Here is a 13,253-nt window from a genome sequence, read left to right on the forward strand (position 1 = left end):
CTCCAAAGACATAGTCTGAAAGATTGGAGAATCAAGTAATATGTCAGTATACTCATAGCTAAGAGTGAGGAAAATTAAAATACATGTAAACCAAAGCTTTTTTTATATATTGGATCGAGTTGGGAATGGTTAAATCTCAAGTGAAATCCTTCTTGTTGCAGTAAAGCAGATATAGTAGAACTGAGGGTAAAACTTTTTTTTTATTTTAAATAGATTTGGGAGGGATGTAACTGCTCCCAGTTTTTTTCTTTGCCATCTGTGTCTCATTAGGGAGATTCTCCTTCACCTGTCCTATAGCCACAACAGGAAGTGAGAGGAAATCCCTCGAAGGTGAGGGAATCCCTGGTTGTCGGCAGAACTACTGTCCCCATTGGAAGGGTTCCCCTCTATTCGTGTTTTGATGAGAGCCATAAATTTGGAATTTTATTTCACTATTAGTGTTAATGGTCAAGAGGACAAATAAAGAAAGTCAATCTCCTTAACAGGGACATAGACAGTAATGAAAATCTGACATCTGTTCTAATCTCTCTCCACCCTATTCAAAACTAACAAAAACATTTTGCCTTTAATTACACTGTAAGCAGTATGATAAGTAGATGTTGGAGTATTTTTTTTATTTTTTAACCACTTGACCCCTGGAAGGTTTTACCCCATTCATGGCCAGGCCATTTATTTGCTATTCAGCACTGTACTACTTTAACTGGCAAATGCTTGGTCATGCAACATTGTGCTCACATGACATTTATATAATTTTTTTCACACAAATAGAGCTTTCTTTTGAGGGTATTTAATCACTACTGGATGTGTTATTTTTTGCTATATAAACAAAAAAGTACCAAAAATTTTTCTTAGTTACTGTTATAAAATTTTGCAAATAAATAAACTTTTGTCATAAATTTACGCCACAATGCAGTCTATAGAGTCAGCAAACAAGGGTATATACAGTATGTTTTAAAATTGATTAGTCAGAATGTACTGTGATCTAATTTCTTGAGGCCCTAAAATGCTAGACCAGTACAAATAACAAATGACCTTTTTTTGGAAAAAAGACAGTCCAAGGTATTTAGTAAGATGCATATCGAGTTTCCTAAAGTTGTAATTTTCATCACAATTTATGGGAAAAATAAGAAATTATATAAAATTTGAGGGTTTTGTTTCACAATTTTTCTTTTTATTTACTGTCACCAGTGCAGTACAGCGGCATCATATGATTGGTAAGGCAGTGATCAGGGATGCTGACTAGTGACAGTGTGTTAAAAAAAAAAAAGTTTTTTATTAAATTTTTTAAACTTTAAAATGTTTTACATACATTGATCAGAGTAGTTCAGTATCACCACAGTGACACTGTACTACTCTTGAGAAGGTGATCAGGGATTTTTTTTTACACTGTTATTGCCTATACAGTGATGGCCACTGTATAAGCAACAGTTTTAGCTGTCATGAATGGGTTAACACTCATGAACAGCTTGCTTATGGTTGTGAATCTGTGACTGGCCACAGCTAATTACATGGTACAGGTAGCCAGGTACCATGTGATTGCTGTGGGACACCCACAGATCACAGCCGTTAGCAAACTGCTCATGGATGGAAATCTATTCATGAAAGTTTGTTTACATTGTTATCATGTGATCGCTATGACCAATGATAGCAATCACATGATACCCGGTACCCAGTTACCAATAGTTGTAATCTGCTGTGTCCACTGGACACAGCAGTCACAGGTGCAGCGTGTTGCATGCCTCTAACCTGAAGCAGGCTGGATGACGTACATATAAGTGATCCAGCCTGCTCATGCCGCACTGCTGCAGTAAATGTACTGTGGCCAGGCAGAAAGCAGTTAAACTACTATTATGCTGCGGCTAGGGTTAAAATGTCCCATGCTGTTAGCCCACTGGAGATCCAAACTGCTGCTTAACTCATAGCACAGAGGTTCTGTTAATCTAAGAACTTTGCAGGGGGGCATGTCAGACCACTAGAGACCAGGACTTTTGCAATCTGTGTTAACCAGCAATCTAGATCTCAAGCATTCTAGTACACAATAGTACAATAAATAAATAAAGATGTCTGCATCTATCCATCCATTATGGTAAAAGTGAAGGCTTTGGATTAGCTTTAAAAGTCAGCTTTATCCTGAAGTATTTGTTCCATGGGAGAGAATTAACTTTACATCTTTCCCCAGAGACACAAGAAAAGGTAAGATGAAGTCAATAAAATAAGGGCAATCTTCTTTAAAGCAGTTGGCAGTGGAACAAGTATTCCCGTTGGATGTTGTCCCCATTATTCTTGTTTTGGTGACAACCCAGTACTGACAATACTCAGTATTTTCCCTCTCTTTTGGTATTGGTGACAAATCGAGAAGGTGAATGTCCCCATTGGGCATACCTGCAACAAGAAAAACTTGATTTTATCCTATCCCTTCTCTAATCTTTCCAAAAAAAGTTTGGGCTTTAGCTATACTTCAAGGAATTTAAATACAAGTTACGGAGCCCATAGACTAGACAGGTTCAACTTCAGACATTGCAATTGACATAATCACCAAGGAACATTGCAGTTTTATTTCCCTAGCAAAGTAACAGCAACTGAAAGATAGGTGGTCTCTTGACAATGGTTGTATTTGGCTGGACAGCCTTTGGAAAAGCCGAAGTCATCTGGGCTCTGAGAACGGCATAGAAGTGCTGCACATTGCTTCTTCATTGATAGCCTCCAAAAACTGGCCCATTTTTCCTCTGTACCTGGGGTCTAGGAGTGCATCAACCCAGTAGTCTTTAATCTTTGTTGTGAAGCCATCCATCTGCATGAAGAGTATTATATCAGCAGCCATGCAGCCAGTGATAGGAACGCTTGTGCAAAATGCCCCTAATGAGAGTAGTCACATGTGTGGGCAAAATCTGCAAGGTACTTACAGAGGACGCATCATTCAGACGAATGTCATGTAATGTTTTTGGGTATCTTTACTTATGTAACCAAAATCTCACCTACACAACACATAAAGGTCTGTGTATAAAAAGTTTTCTATGTAACAAACAACTGCGCAGTTCAAATGAAATTTTCCAAATTCTGTGTTATACAATAAGGCAAATATACTGTGCACTGCCCGTGCAGTTACTACAGAGCTTAGTAAATGAGGTAAAGCTGCACTTTGCAAAGAATACCCAATCAAATGCAAGAAAAAAAAAACAGCATTTTTGCTTGCACACGATTGGATGACAAAAATCAGCAGAGCTTCCCCTCATTTTAGAGCTTCCTCTCAGATCTAGAAAAACTGCACTTGGAGTGCACAGACTATTTGCCTTTAGTAAATCAACCCCAATATACTGTAAGTAGTCATAATGCATTTTTTGTAAATACCTCAATCAGGAAAAAACAGATGATGTCCACTATATGGCGCAGAGGATCATATGAGATAATTAAAGTAACAATAAACTTTTTTTTATTTTTATTAAAATAACAAACATGGTACCTGCTCTGTGCAATGGTTTTGTACAGAGTAGCCCTAATCCCCCTTTTCTGGGGTCCCGACGGCTCCTCCTCTTCGGTGAGTGCTCCCATGGGAAGCCACTTTTTATAGGGTCACCCGTACCAGTTCGCTCCTGAGCCTCCGTCTTATCAGGGGGAGCCAATCTGCCCTGTGATGAGGGAGACAGCGGCAAGAGCTGCTGCTCACGTGTACATCGCTGGATCAGATCAGTATCAGATAAGAATTAGGTGGGGGGGGGGGATCCAGCAGCACAGATTTTGTACCTTAATGCATAGAATGTATTAAGATAAAAGACCTCAAGGCTTTAGAACCACTTTAAATTATACAGAATACAATATGTTTTGTTGGAGCTGTGAGGCTCTTTGTCACGTTCATTGAGCAATAGAACATAGAACCCTCTGTAAACTGCAGGATATTATTTACGTTTTGTATTTTTTAGATTGAATATACTTTACCTTCTACATTTCACATGTAATTCACATATTATTTTGTTTATTGGTTGAATGGAAATAGGAAACAATAAATGATGCATGAAAAACAAACATTAATTTAATTGAATTCCTTGAAAAAAAGAAAATCTATCAAAACGACAGCATACATTGTTAACGTCTTTCTAAACCCAGGACCCTGCATTCATTATATCTTGTGTCCCACAGTACACACAACATGGAAATGTGATTATTTTAGTAAATATAAACTGCTAAATATCTTTTCTCATCAGCAGTTAGAGCAGTCTTGTGATTTCTATCAGTGTCCAACAGAGCTCATGTTAAAGCTTATAGGAGGAATTTTCTTTCTGCTCTAGGAAGATGCAGAATCCCCGACCTCTGTCTGGACAGTGCTGATTGGCCCTGTGCTAATTTACATGCAGTCTCCCAATAAAAAAAAAAACCTCTCCAGAAATACACACCAAACTATCATGTGACTCCACATGATATGTTATCAGGAGATAAGAGGGGGACACTTGAAGAAAGGGAGGGTCAGAAAAGGCAGGTTCAAACATCCTTTTTACACAATGCAGAGGATTAACCCCTTAGGTTTCATAGTGAGTATAACAAGCATGCTTTACTGCATATACAGACTGATTTTACTGTTGTGGGTTTAGTAACACTTTAAGTGCTTTAGAGATAGCAGTTGTGTACCCCTTATGATCCAGAATCGTTTTACAATACAGCTTTGGGCCTATTGGTCTGGCAACAATTTTGCCATTACTTGTGTCGAAGTGATTTGCCTTTATTTCAGGGATGTGAAAGGCTTTGCATTTCAGGAAATATTTCATTTTATATTCATGTTACAGGTAAACCAAACTAAGTATTAGAAAATTAATTGTTTTTTTCGGTTATGACCAGTTATAAAACAATTAGTTGTTAAAACAATATGTATTACTGTAGTTACAAGGTACACATTTTATTCTACAACTTGAAATATCTTAAAGTTGAATTCCAGGGAATACATTCTGGGCGATTTTCTGTGTAAAAATAATTTACCTCTAATCATGGTGTCTCACATTGGATGCTGCTCTGTTTAGTAAAACTGTTTTTTCATTCAACCCCCACAATACCCTGTGCTGAGACTTGTAGTACACTGTTCTACACAAGTCACCCATTGTGCACTACCTTCATTCAGAAAAAACCTTGTATTCTTTTTGCTAAATGCAAGTCTTTTTGTGGTTGGAGTAGGGAGATTGTGCCATCCATGCGCCCCTCTTCCAAGCACAGAATGCCTTGTGTTTAGTGACAAGAATTCAAGACTTTTTCTGAATACATGAGGTGTACATATAGTGACCCACTGTGATTACTGTAGTATAGCTGAAACTACAAGTTCCAGCACTGGATGTTCAGTGCTTACAGTACTGTGGGGGCTGAACAAAAGTAACAATTTTACTGAACGGAGTAGCAGTCAAATGGGAGACATGAAATTTATATTTACATAGCAGACAGCCCAATTTTTTTTTTTTACCCAAGTAGTCCAGCATACATTTATTTTACACAGCAATATGAAACAAAGGAATTGATAAAAAATGTAAACAATACAACCGTCATATACTGTACAGTACTGTGCAAAAGTTTTAGGCTAGGTTCACACCTGTGCAGTTTGCGTTTGATCTGTTTCTGCAGTGCTTTTCGAGCTGCGTTTTGCATTTTTTTCCACATGCGTTTTTGACACTTTATGATGCGTTTTACTTTTTTTTTTCAACTTGTTGCTGTGCAGATTAAAACGCAAAATACATCAAAAACACTTCAAGAACGCATCAAAACCGCACTACATGCTTTTCTTCAGCGTCTCCATTGAAGTTTATAGAACCAAAAATGCCATGTTTTGCATTTAAAAAAGTCCCTGACCCTTTCCAAAAAATGCACCAGGTGAAAACGCGGAGATGTGAACCTGTCTCATAGGAAATCATGTGAAATGGACTGCTGTGTGTTTCTGCAAAATGCAATACGCTTCAGAAAACGCATAGGTTTTTATGTGGTTACAACATCATAAATGAAGCTAATAAAATGCTTCAATATAAACCTGGAATAAACACAGAATGTGCTATATCCATATTTCAAAAGAAAGGCTCTTTTATTTACTGTATTAAATTAGGATATGTTTATATTGATTCCTACCTGCCTCTCAAATCTCATAGACATAATGTGGTAGATTTAGTAAAATTGGAGCACTCAGAATATGGTGCGTGTGTGCATGGTAGCCAATCAGCTTCTAACTTCAACTTATTCAGCTAAGCTTTGGCAAACAAACCTGGAAGCTGATGGTTATAGTAAATCTCCCTCAAAAAGAGTTTACATGCTAATTGATTGCTGACCATCTGAATAATCACAAAATTAAACATAAAGATAAAAGAACAAGAAAAAGGCTAAACTATAACTATGCAAAACATTGCTTCAAAGTATAAATGTAAAATTGTGTTTGTTTGAACACATTTTTTTATTTTCATGACATTACTACAATTTCCTTATTTGTCATGAATAGTATTTGAAATGTTTTTAAACAAAATACCAGTGTATTTGAGAATTTGCTTGTCTGGACAGTTGACAAAAGGTAATGATCTATTGTTTTCCTTACCAGGCTTATATATAAGTAGAAATAGTGAGATATAACTGTTTTTATATATTATCAGAAGCAACTCATTTCTGGTCCGGCTTATGTTAAAAAGCAGTTTTAGACTCCCATTGTGGAGAACAATGTCATCTAGTTTATCTCAAACAATCCAGACATACAAGGTTTGTGAGTAGTTTTATAATCACACAAATCATCTCTTTCTGCCTCTATGTGCTGACTTTTCCCAGTTGACCAAGTCTCAGCTGGATAAGTTAGAATTTTAAAAGTTATTGTCATAATGCATTAAAAATACATTTAAAACTTTAGTGTTCACAAATATGGCTGAATATGGACACAGGTATATTCATTCATTAAAAAGTTTAACTTCACTACCCTAAATTTTGCATTCATCCAAAAAAACTGAATGGTGGCTTCCAGACAGGTATTTTGCTTTAAGACAAGCTAATTTATTGTAATTATACCATTTTTTTCCTTTGGTATGATATTCACTTTAGTAACATGTTGTACGATTCCTCCACCAGCTCTAATTGCCACAAAATTTTATAAATTCCCCTTATTTAGTGAATAGAATCTTTTTGATGGAAAGCTTACTCCTGAAATTTGGTACTCTGATGTCACATAACATTAACAGGCAAGATCTTATATAGAATGTATATAGAATGTATAGTCCAACAAGGATCTTAAATCAGTCTATCCAAAGCACGTCAGCTAATAACCAGCCTAGGTGCATGTCATTCTTATGGAATTCACAATATATAATGGAAAATTAAAGAAACTGGGAAATCAAATGTGCCTACTTTTGGGAAAGGTAAAGTGTATGCATAGCATGTAACATTATGCCTAATACACCATGACACAGATTAAGGTCCATCAGGAATGTATCATTAAATACCTAGAACAGGCCAATCTACAATCCTTGTCAACTGACTCCCTTAAAGCCTTAAAAGTTGAAATCTCTGAGGATGAGCCATTCCAGACGTCTTAGGCCAATTTCCTCATGGAAGAATATGAGATCCAACCAGAAGTCTCCAGGGCACACATAACGGTACTGGCTAAACAAATTTCCTTGGTCAACTTGGATAAAAACCTTTATGCCGAGGTGCTTTACTTTCAGTGGCGTGATGACATCGCCGGCTCCATGCTGGCACATTTCATCATAATCACATGACTTCCTCAAGAAACCAGTGATGTCATCACGGAATCAAGTGACATCATTCATTGGTATACTGTTTGAAGCCAATATTTCAGCTCCTTAAGGGGGCAAAAAAGTGGTTTTATCTGTGATTCCTATATGTGATTCCTGCTGTATACCAAAATGTAGTGTACATGATAACGTGAGTTTAGAAATTGAAGATTTAAAAAAAAAAAAGTTTGTTTTTATGGCATGTGCGATGATGGCCTTGTCTTCGTTTCCTTGAGTATTGGTGGAGTGTGGCAGCTGAGAGAGCTTAGTACGTACAGTATAGACCTGGATCCAACTTGATGCATTTGGAGAAATTCCTGGCTGGATGGAGATAACTCCTCAAAGGGAAAGCGCACTTAGACCTATATTACACAAATACATGGTGAGCAGTAGGTGCAGTTGGTGGAGGCGAACATGTGTTGACTATAATAAGAAGTTCATCCCAGGGTGACAAGAAGAATATTACTAATTGGGGACTTCTTTTTGTGGATACATTTGAGTGGCACATTCATAATTATGTATTTTTGATTATATTTATTTTTGTTCAAATGCAATTGGATGAATGATTTTGAAGTTCCCACCATTAATCATATTCGCCTTTGAAGTTACCAACAGGGTAGATGTATGCAGTGGATACGTTTACTACTATTAATACTTACCTTTGTATATATTTTGCTTTTATGTAATTGTGCATAAGGAAATGTTATTGGTTGTCTGTCTCCTCCTCTCCACTTCCTCTTCCCCAAGGTTCTGTCCTTGGACCTTTTGTCCATCTGCACATCTTCCCTTGGTCACTTGATAAACTCTCACTGCTTCTAAAATCACCTATATGCTGATGACACTCAAATCTGCCTCTACTCCTCACCTCACTCTTTCAGTCTCCTCTCGCATTACTAATTTATTCACTGACAATCTTTCTAAAACTGAGCTCAAAAGTGCTACAGGGCAGTCAGTGAGTGGTTATCTCTCCCCTTGACTATTGCAACTCTGTCCTCATAGGTCTAACCCTATGTAGGCTATCCCTTCCCCCCTTCAGCCTATCATGAATGCTGCCACCAGACTCATCCATCCTACCAACTGCTCAGTGTCTGTTACCCCTCTCTGCCAATCCCTCCACTGGCTTTCAATTGCCCAAAAAATAAAATTCAAAATATCAACAACAACATACAAATCCATTTAGAACTCTGCCCCAAGCTATGCCACCAATCTTGTCCCAATATATCACCCAAACTGTCCTCTCAAGACCTCCTGCTCTCTAGCCCTCTTGATTCCTCCATGCTTATTTCCAGGACTTATCCAGAGACTCTCCCATCCTATGAAACTCTCTACCCCAATCTGCCCGGCTATCTCCTACTCTGTCCTCTTTTGTTTTAATTGACCCTCCCTATTAGATTGTGAGCTCCCAGGTATTGAATTGCATTGTAACTGTACTGTCTACCTTTATAATGTAAAGCACTATGCAAACTGTTGGTGCTACATACATCCTGTATAATAATAATAATAATAATAATCATAAACCCAATTATCTCAATTCACACAAACATTACCAAGCCAGTACATACCCTGAAAGAACTGAACCATATTGAATTTATTCTATCACCCTTTGAGCCTCCTCTTAAAAGTGTATCTCAATTCTGTAAAGCTCTCTTACAGTTAGGATGGTCATTCTATCTCTTAAAATAGAGTACATGAGCAGATATCGTAAGACCAAAAAGATAATATTCTACTACTCTTGCATGTCTCCTCCATATCTTCTAACTTGGAAGAAGTAAATTATAAAATACTATCTCGATGGTATAATGCCCCAGCCAAATTACACATAATGTTCCCTGAAACTTCAATACTCTGCTGGAGAAAATGTGATGATAAGATAGTGATGCATGCTGCTATATGGTGGCACTGTCTAATTTTGAGCAAAATAATCCCCCCCCCCTTCTGAATGCTGCTAAGTCCTTCATTCCTTTTTTCTAGAAAAAGACAAATGCCCCACCTATATGGTTATGATTAAAAAAATAGACCATATGTTTCCTATGGAAAAACTTACCCACTTAACTTGCAACTCACATGAGCACTTTCATAAGGTATGGCTCTGCTGGATTAACTTTAAAACCTCCCCTTCTTACCTGGAAATTGTATAAAGTACATTGTGAATTGAGAACTTCCAATGGTTCTTCTGCTGCATTTGGGGGCAAGTCTCACAACATTCCCCCACCCCCCTTCTTTATTTCCTTCTTTTTTACTCTTCTATTTTCATTCACTTCTTTAAATGTGCACCCAGGTGTCTTCACTTAATAATATTTAAATGGTGCCCATACTATCATTAATATGTACATATTCTCATAAGTAATGTTTATTGTACATTCAGGCTTTAAATTAAAAGAGAAGTATGGCATTTCTTTTTTTAAGACAATTCACACTTACCTAGGTGGATGCAGCATTGGTCCAGAGCTGCATCTGTCCCCCATCGGCTCTAAGTGTGAGAACTCATCGATCACATGACCACTGATCGCTGAGTTCTCACAGTCGCTCTGAGCAGAGAGCGGGACTGTCAGTCACCACTGTATGATCTGGCCTCCCAGAACTCACTGGAGAGCTGGGCTGTGGCGGATGAGGGAGCAGATGGCTCAGGTTCTCAGCAGATTGCTGAGAGCCTGAGCCAGATGCCACTCCAGACTCTGACTTTAAAGTAGTAATCTTTCCCCAGCCTGGAAAGCCTGGACCAACTGAGTGATGTCAGCTGACAGTAGGGTTCAGCCTGCTGTCAGTTGAAAATGGGTCACAGGAGTGCAGAACGAACTACACTCCTGTGATCCACAGGGGGCCAGAACGAACTACACTCCTGTGATCCACAGGGGGCCAGAGATAGAGATGCCTTCTTGCCAGCACTGATATGCCCCACTCTGAGTATTGGTGTACACCCTGAGTATTGGTGTACCTCTGTATACCAGCACAGATCTGGTCTATATTACCTCCAGTTTATTTATCTGTAATCCAGTGGTAATTCTTTAAGAATCTGTAAATGCCATAGAGAGAGGCTCTTAAAGTGACAGTAGTTAGAACTACATGAATTTGGTGCACTAGCTGGTAATGTTCCCAAAACTGACACAAATACTGGCCTGAATTAGGCACAGGTAGTTTTAAAGGGACCAACCACCAGAAAGTTATTGTTAAGGCTTTATTGAATTCCTCCCACAGTCCCTTCAGTAAAATCAATAAAAGGCAGTATCATCCAAAAATGTATTACAATGTATCTTATTGCATCTTATATATTTTATTTGTGTTTATTTATTTTCAGAAGCACTCCTGTGTATAATCACTCCAATATGCAGTGATATACCCAACACCTGTGCTCACAGATATACTTGTTAGAGGTATATGACTCTACTATGTTTTCAGGTCAAAAGCGCTTATGTTGATAAACCTATGACACTGAAAATTTATTAATGAAAGCGTTTTTGACCTGAAAGCCTAGTATGATAATTTACCACCATAAGCAAGTAAGATCTACTCGCCAAGATAGGATTTTGTGGCCAGTCTCCAATGTTCTCCAGAGATAAAAGTAGTACTAGGGTGACTACAATGCACCAAGAGGTATACAGTCGTAGAGTGCCAACATGAATGTGTCTGTAGTGAAACACAAAAGCCAATTATTAATCCACCACTTGCTGTCAATTTTAGGAAAGTTGCAAATGCCTGATTCATCATGTACTTTTGAAACTGATGCCAATTTGTCATTTAGTAATATAAGATGTTTTATTCCTCTCTAATAATTTTGTGCTCATAACCTTCTTTAATGCTTCTTTCACATCTTTGTTTCGCAGGCAATAAATAACAGGATTCAGTAGTGGGGTTACCACTGTATTAAAAACATTTAAGACCTTATTTACATCCATTGGATAGGACACACTAGGTCGGACATAAATGAATATGACTGTTCCATACAGAATAATTACAACCGTGAAATGGGAGGCACATGTTGAAAAAGCTTTTTGTCTCCCTTTGGTGGATGGGATTTTTACTATTGAAGATACAATCAGCACATAGGATACAACAGTAAGCAGCAGTGAAGTGAGAATAATACTGCAGGCAAAAAAGAAGACCACAATTTCTTCTAGAAAAGTGTCATGACATGACAGCTTGAGAACAGGTGGGATGTCACAAAAGAAATGGTTGATAACTGTAGGTGCGCAAAATGTCAAGTGAGATATCAAAAGCACGAGGAAGAACACGGATATGAAAGCTACTGACCAGCACGTTATAGTAGCTTGAATACATACTTGACCATTCATGATGGATGGATAACGCAGTGGGTTACAGATAGCTAGGTAGCGATCAAAGGCCATGACTCCCAGAAGGAAAAACTCTGTAGAACCCAAAGAGAAGTAAAAATACATTTGTGAGAAACAGCCAGGAAACGAAATGTATTTCCAGCCAACCAAATTCAACAAGAGCTGAGGAGCAATGGATGATGTATACCAGATCTCTAGAAAAGAGAGCTGGCTAAGCAGGAAATACATAGGAGTGTGAAGTCTTGTGTCTATGCGAACCAAACAAATGATGGCAACATTAGCAGTCAAAGTCAATAGGTAAATGGCTAAGAAAACCACAAAGAGAAATAACTGCAACTCTACAGAGATAGTAAACCCAACTAATAGGAAGAAGTGTGCTGCACTGCTTTGATTTTCCATTATAATCTTCTCCCTGTGAGCATAACGGTGTAAACATTGATCATGCATAAAGTAAAAGCTGTGTACACTTTCTTTTATAAGGGTATATATTTTTGCTATGGCAAACATGTTACCTAAACCCTGAATACTTCAGTGGCAAATAACACCAGGACGCACCCAGTCTTATTTGGAAAGAGCCACCAATCAGGGTGAAACTTTACTACAGATAACCACAATGGGGTTGTTTGCTATGTGCTGTGCATCATACCCATTTTTACACTGCTTTTTTAAATAAGCTCATGCTTACTGTATTAAGAAGTTAGAGAAAGGAATATAAAAGTAGTATACTAATTGTGCTGTTCTACTAAAGGGTAGCCAACAGCTAAAACTGACAAAAGAAGCATTGTGTTTCATTTCAAAACTGAATGTACTTCTATGAATAGTTCTGTAAAACAAGTACATAAACATGGTTACAATATGCTTGTTTTCATGTCTCTCACAAATGCATGCAATGAACACATTTCTTGCAAACAGCTACCTACAAATGAAATAAATACATTTAAATGAGATCTGGATATATATGTGGCTTTAACAAACTTACAGGCATACGTTTATCAAAGGGAGAATGGACAAGACCGTCACTGGTGTTCTTCAGGAAGCTAAAATGCCTATAGTGGAAGATGAAACATTTTCATTAACAGGACACTCCCTATTTTTGTATAAAGGAATAAATAAAACAGGTGCAGTTGCAGTGAACACCCAATAGATGGCTCCTTACTCAACACAATGATGATATACAGAACACCAATGTTTAATTTATGGCAGATGTAATGTGTCAATCATCTGTAAGCAAATGTAC

At 37.7% G+C, this 13,253-nt stretch overlaps 1 protein-coding gene across 1 annotated transcript; it reads right to left on the reverse strand.

The window, feature by feature from the left end:
- Positions 1 to 10,979: 10,979 nt before the first annotated feature.
- On the reverse strand, positions 10,980 to 12,545 carry LOC149454842 (olfactory receptor 6F1-like). The gene has a single exon (XM_089686949.1). It carries the CDS (start codon positions 12,521 to 12,523, stop codon positions 11,459 to 11,461), a length of 1,065 nt encoding a protein of 354 aa, XP_089543075.1. The 5' UTR covers positions 12,524 to 12,545; the 3' UTR covers positions 10,980 to 11,458.
- Positions 12,546 to 13,253: the final 708 nt, after the last annotated feature.

Source organism: Staurois parvus, unplaced genomic scaffold (assembly GCF_062004578.1).
Source record: "Staurois parvus isolate SC_StPar_1 unplaced genomic scaffold, SC_StPar_1.0 ptg000415l, whole genome shotgun sequence".
NCBI lineage: Eukaryota > Metazoa > Chordata > Amphibia > Anura > Ranidae > Staurois > Staurois parvus.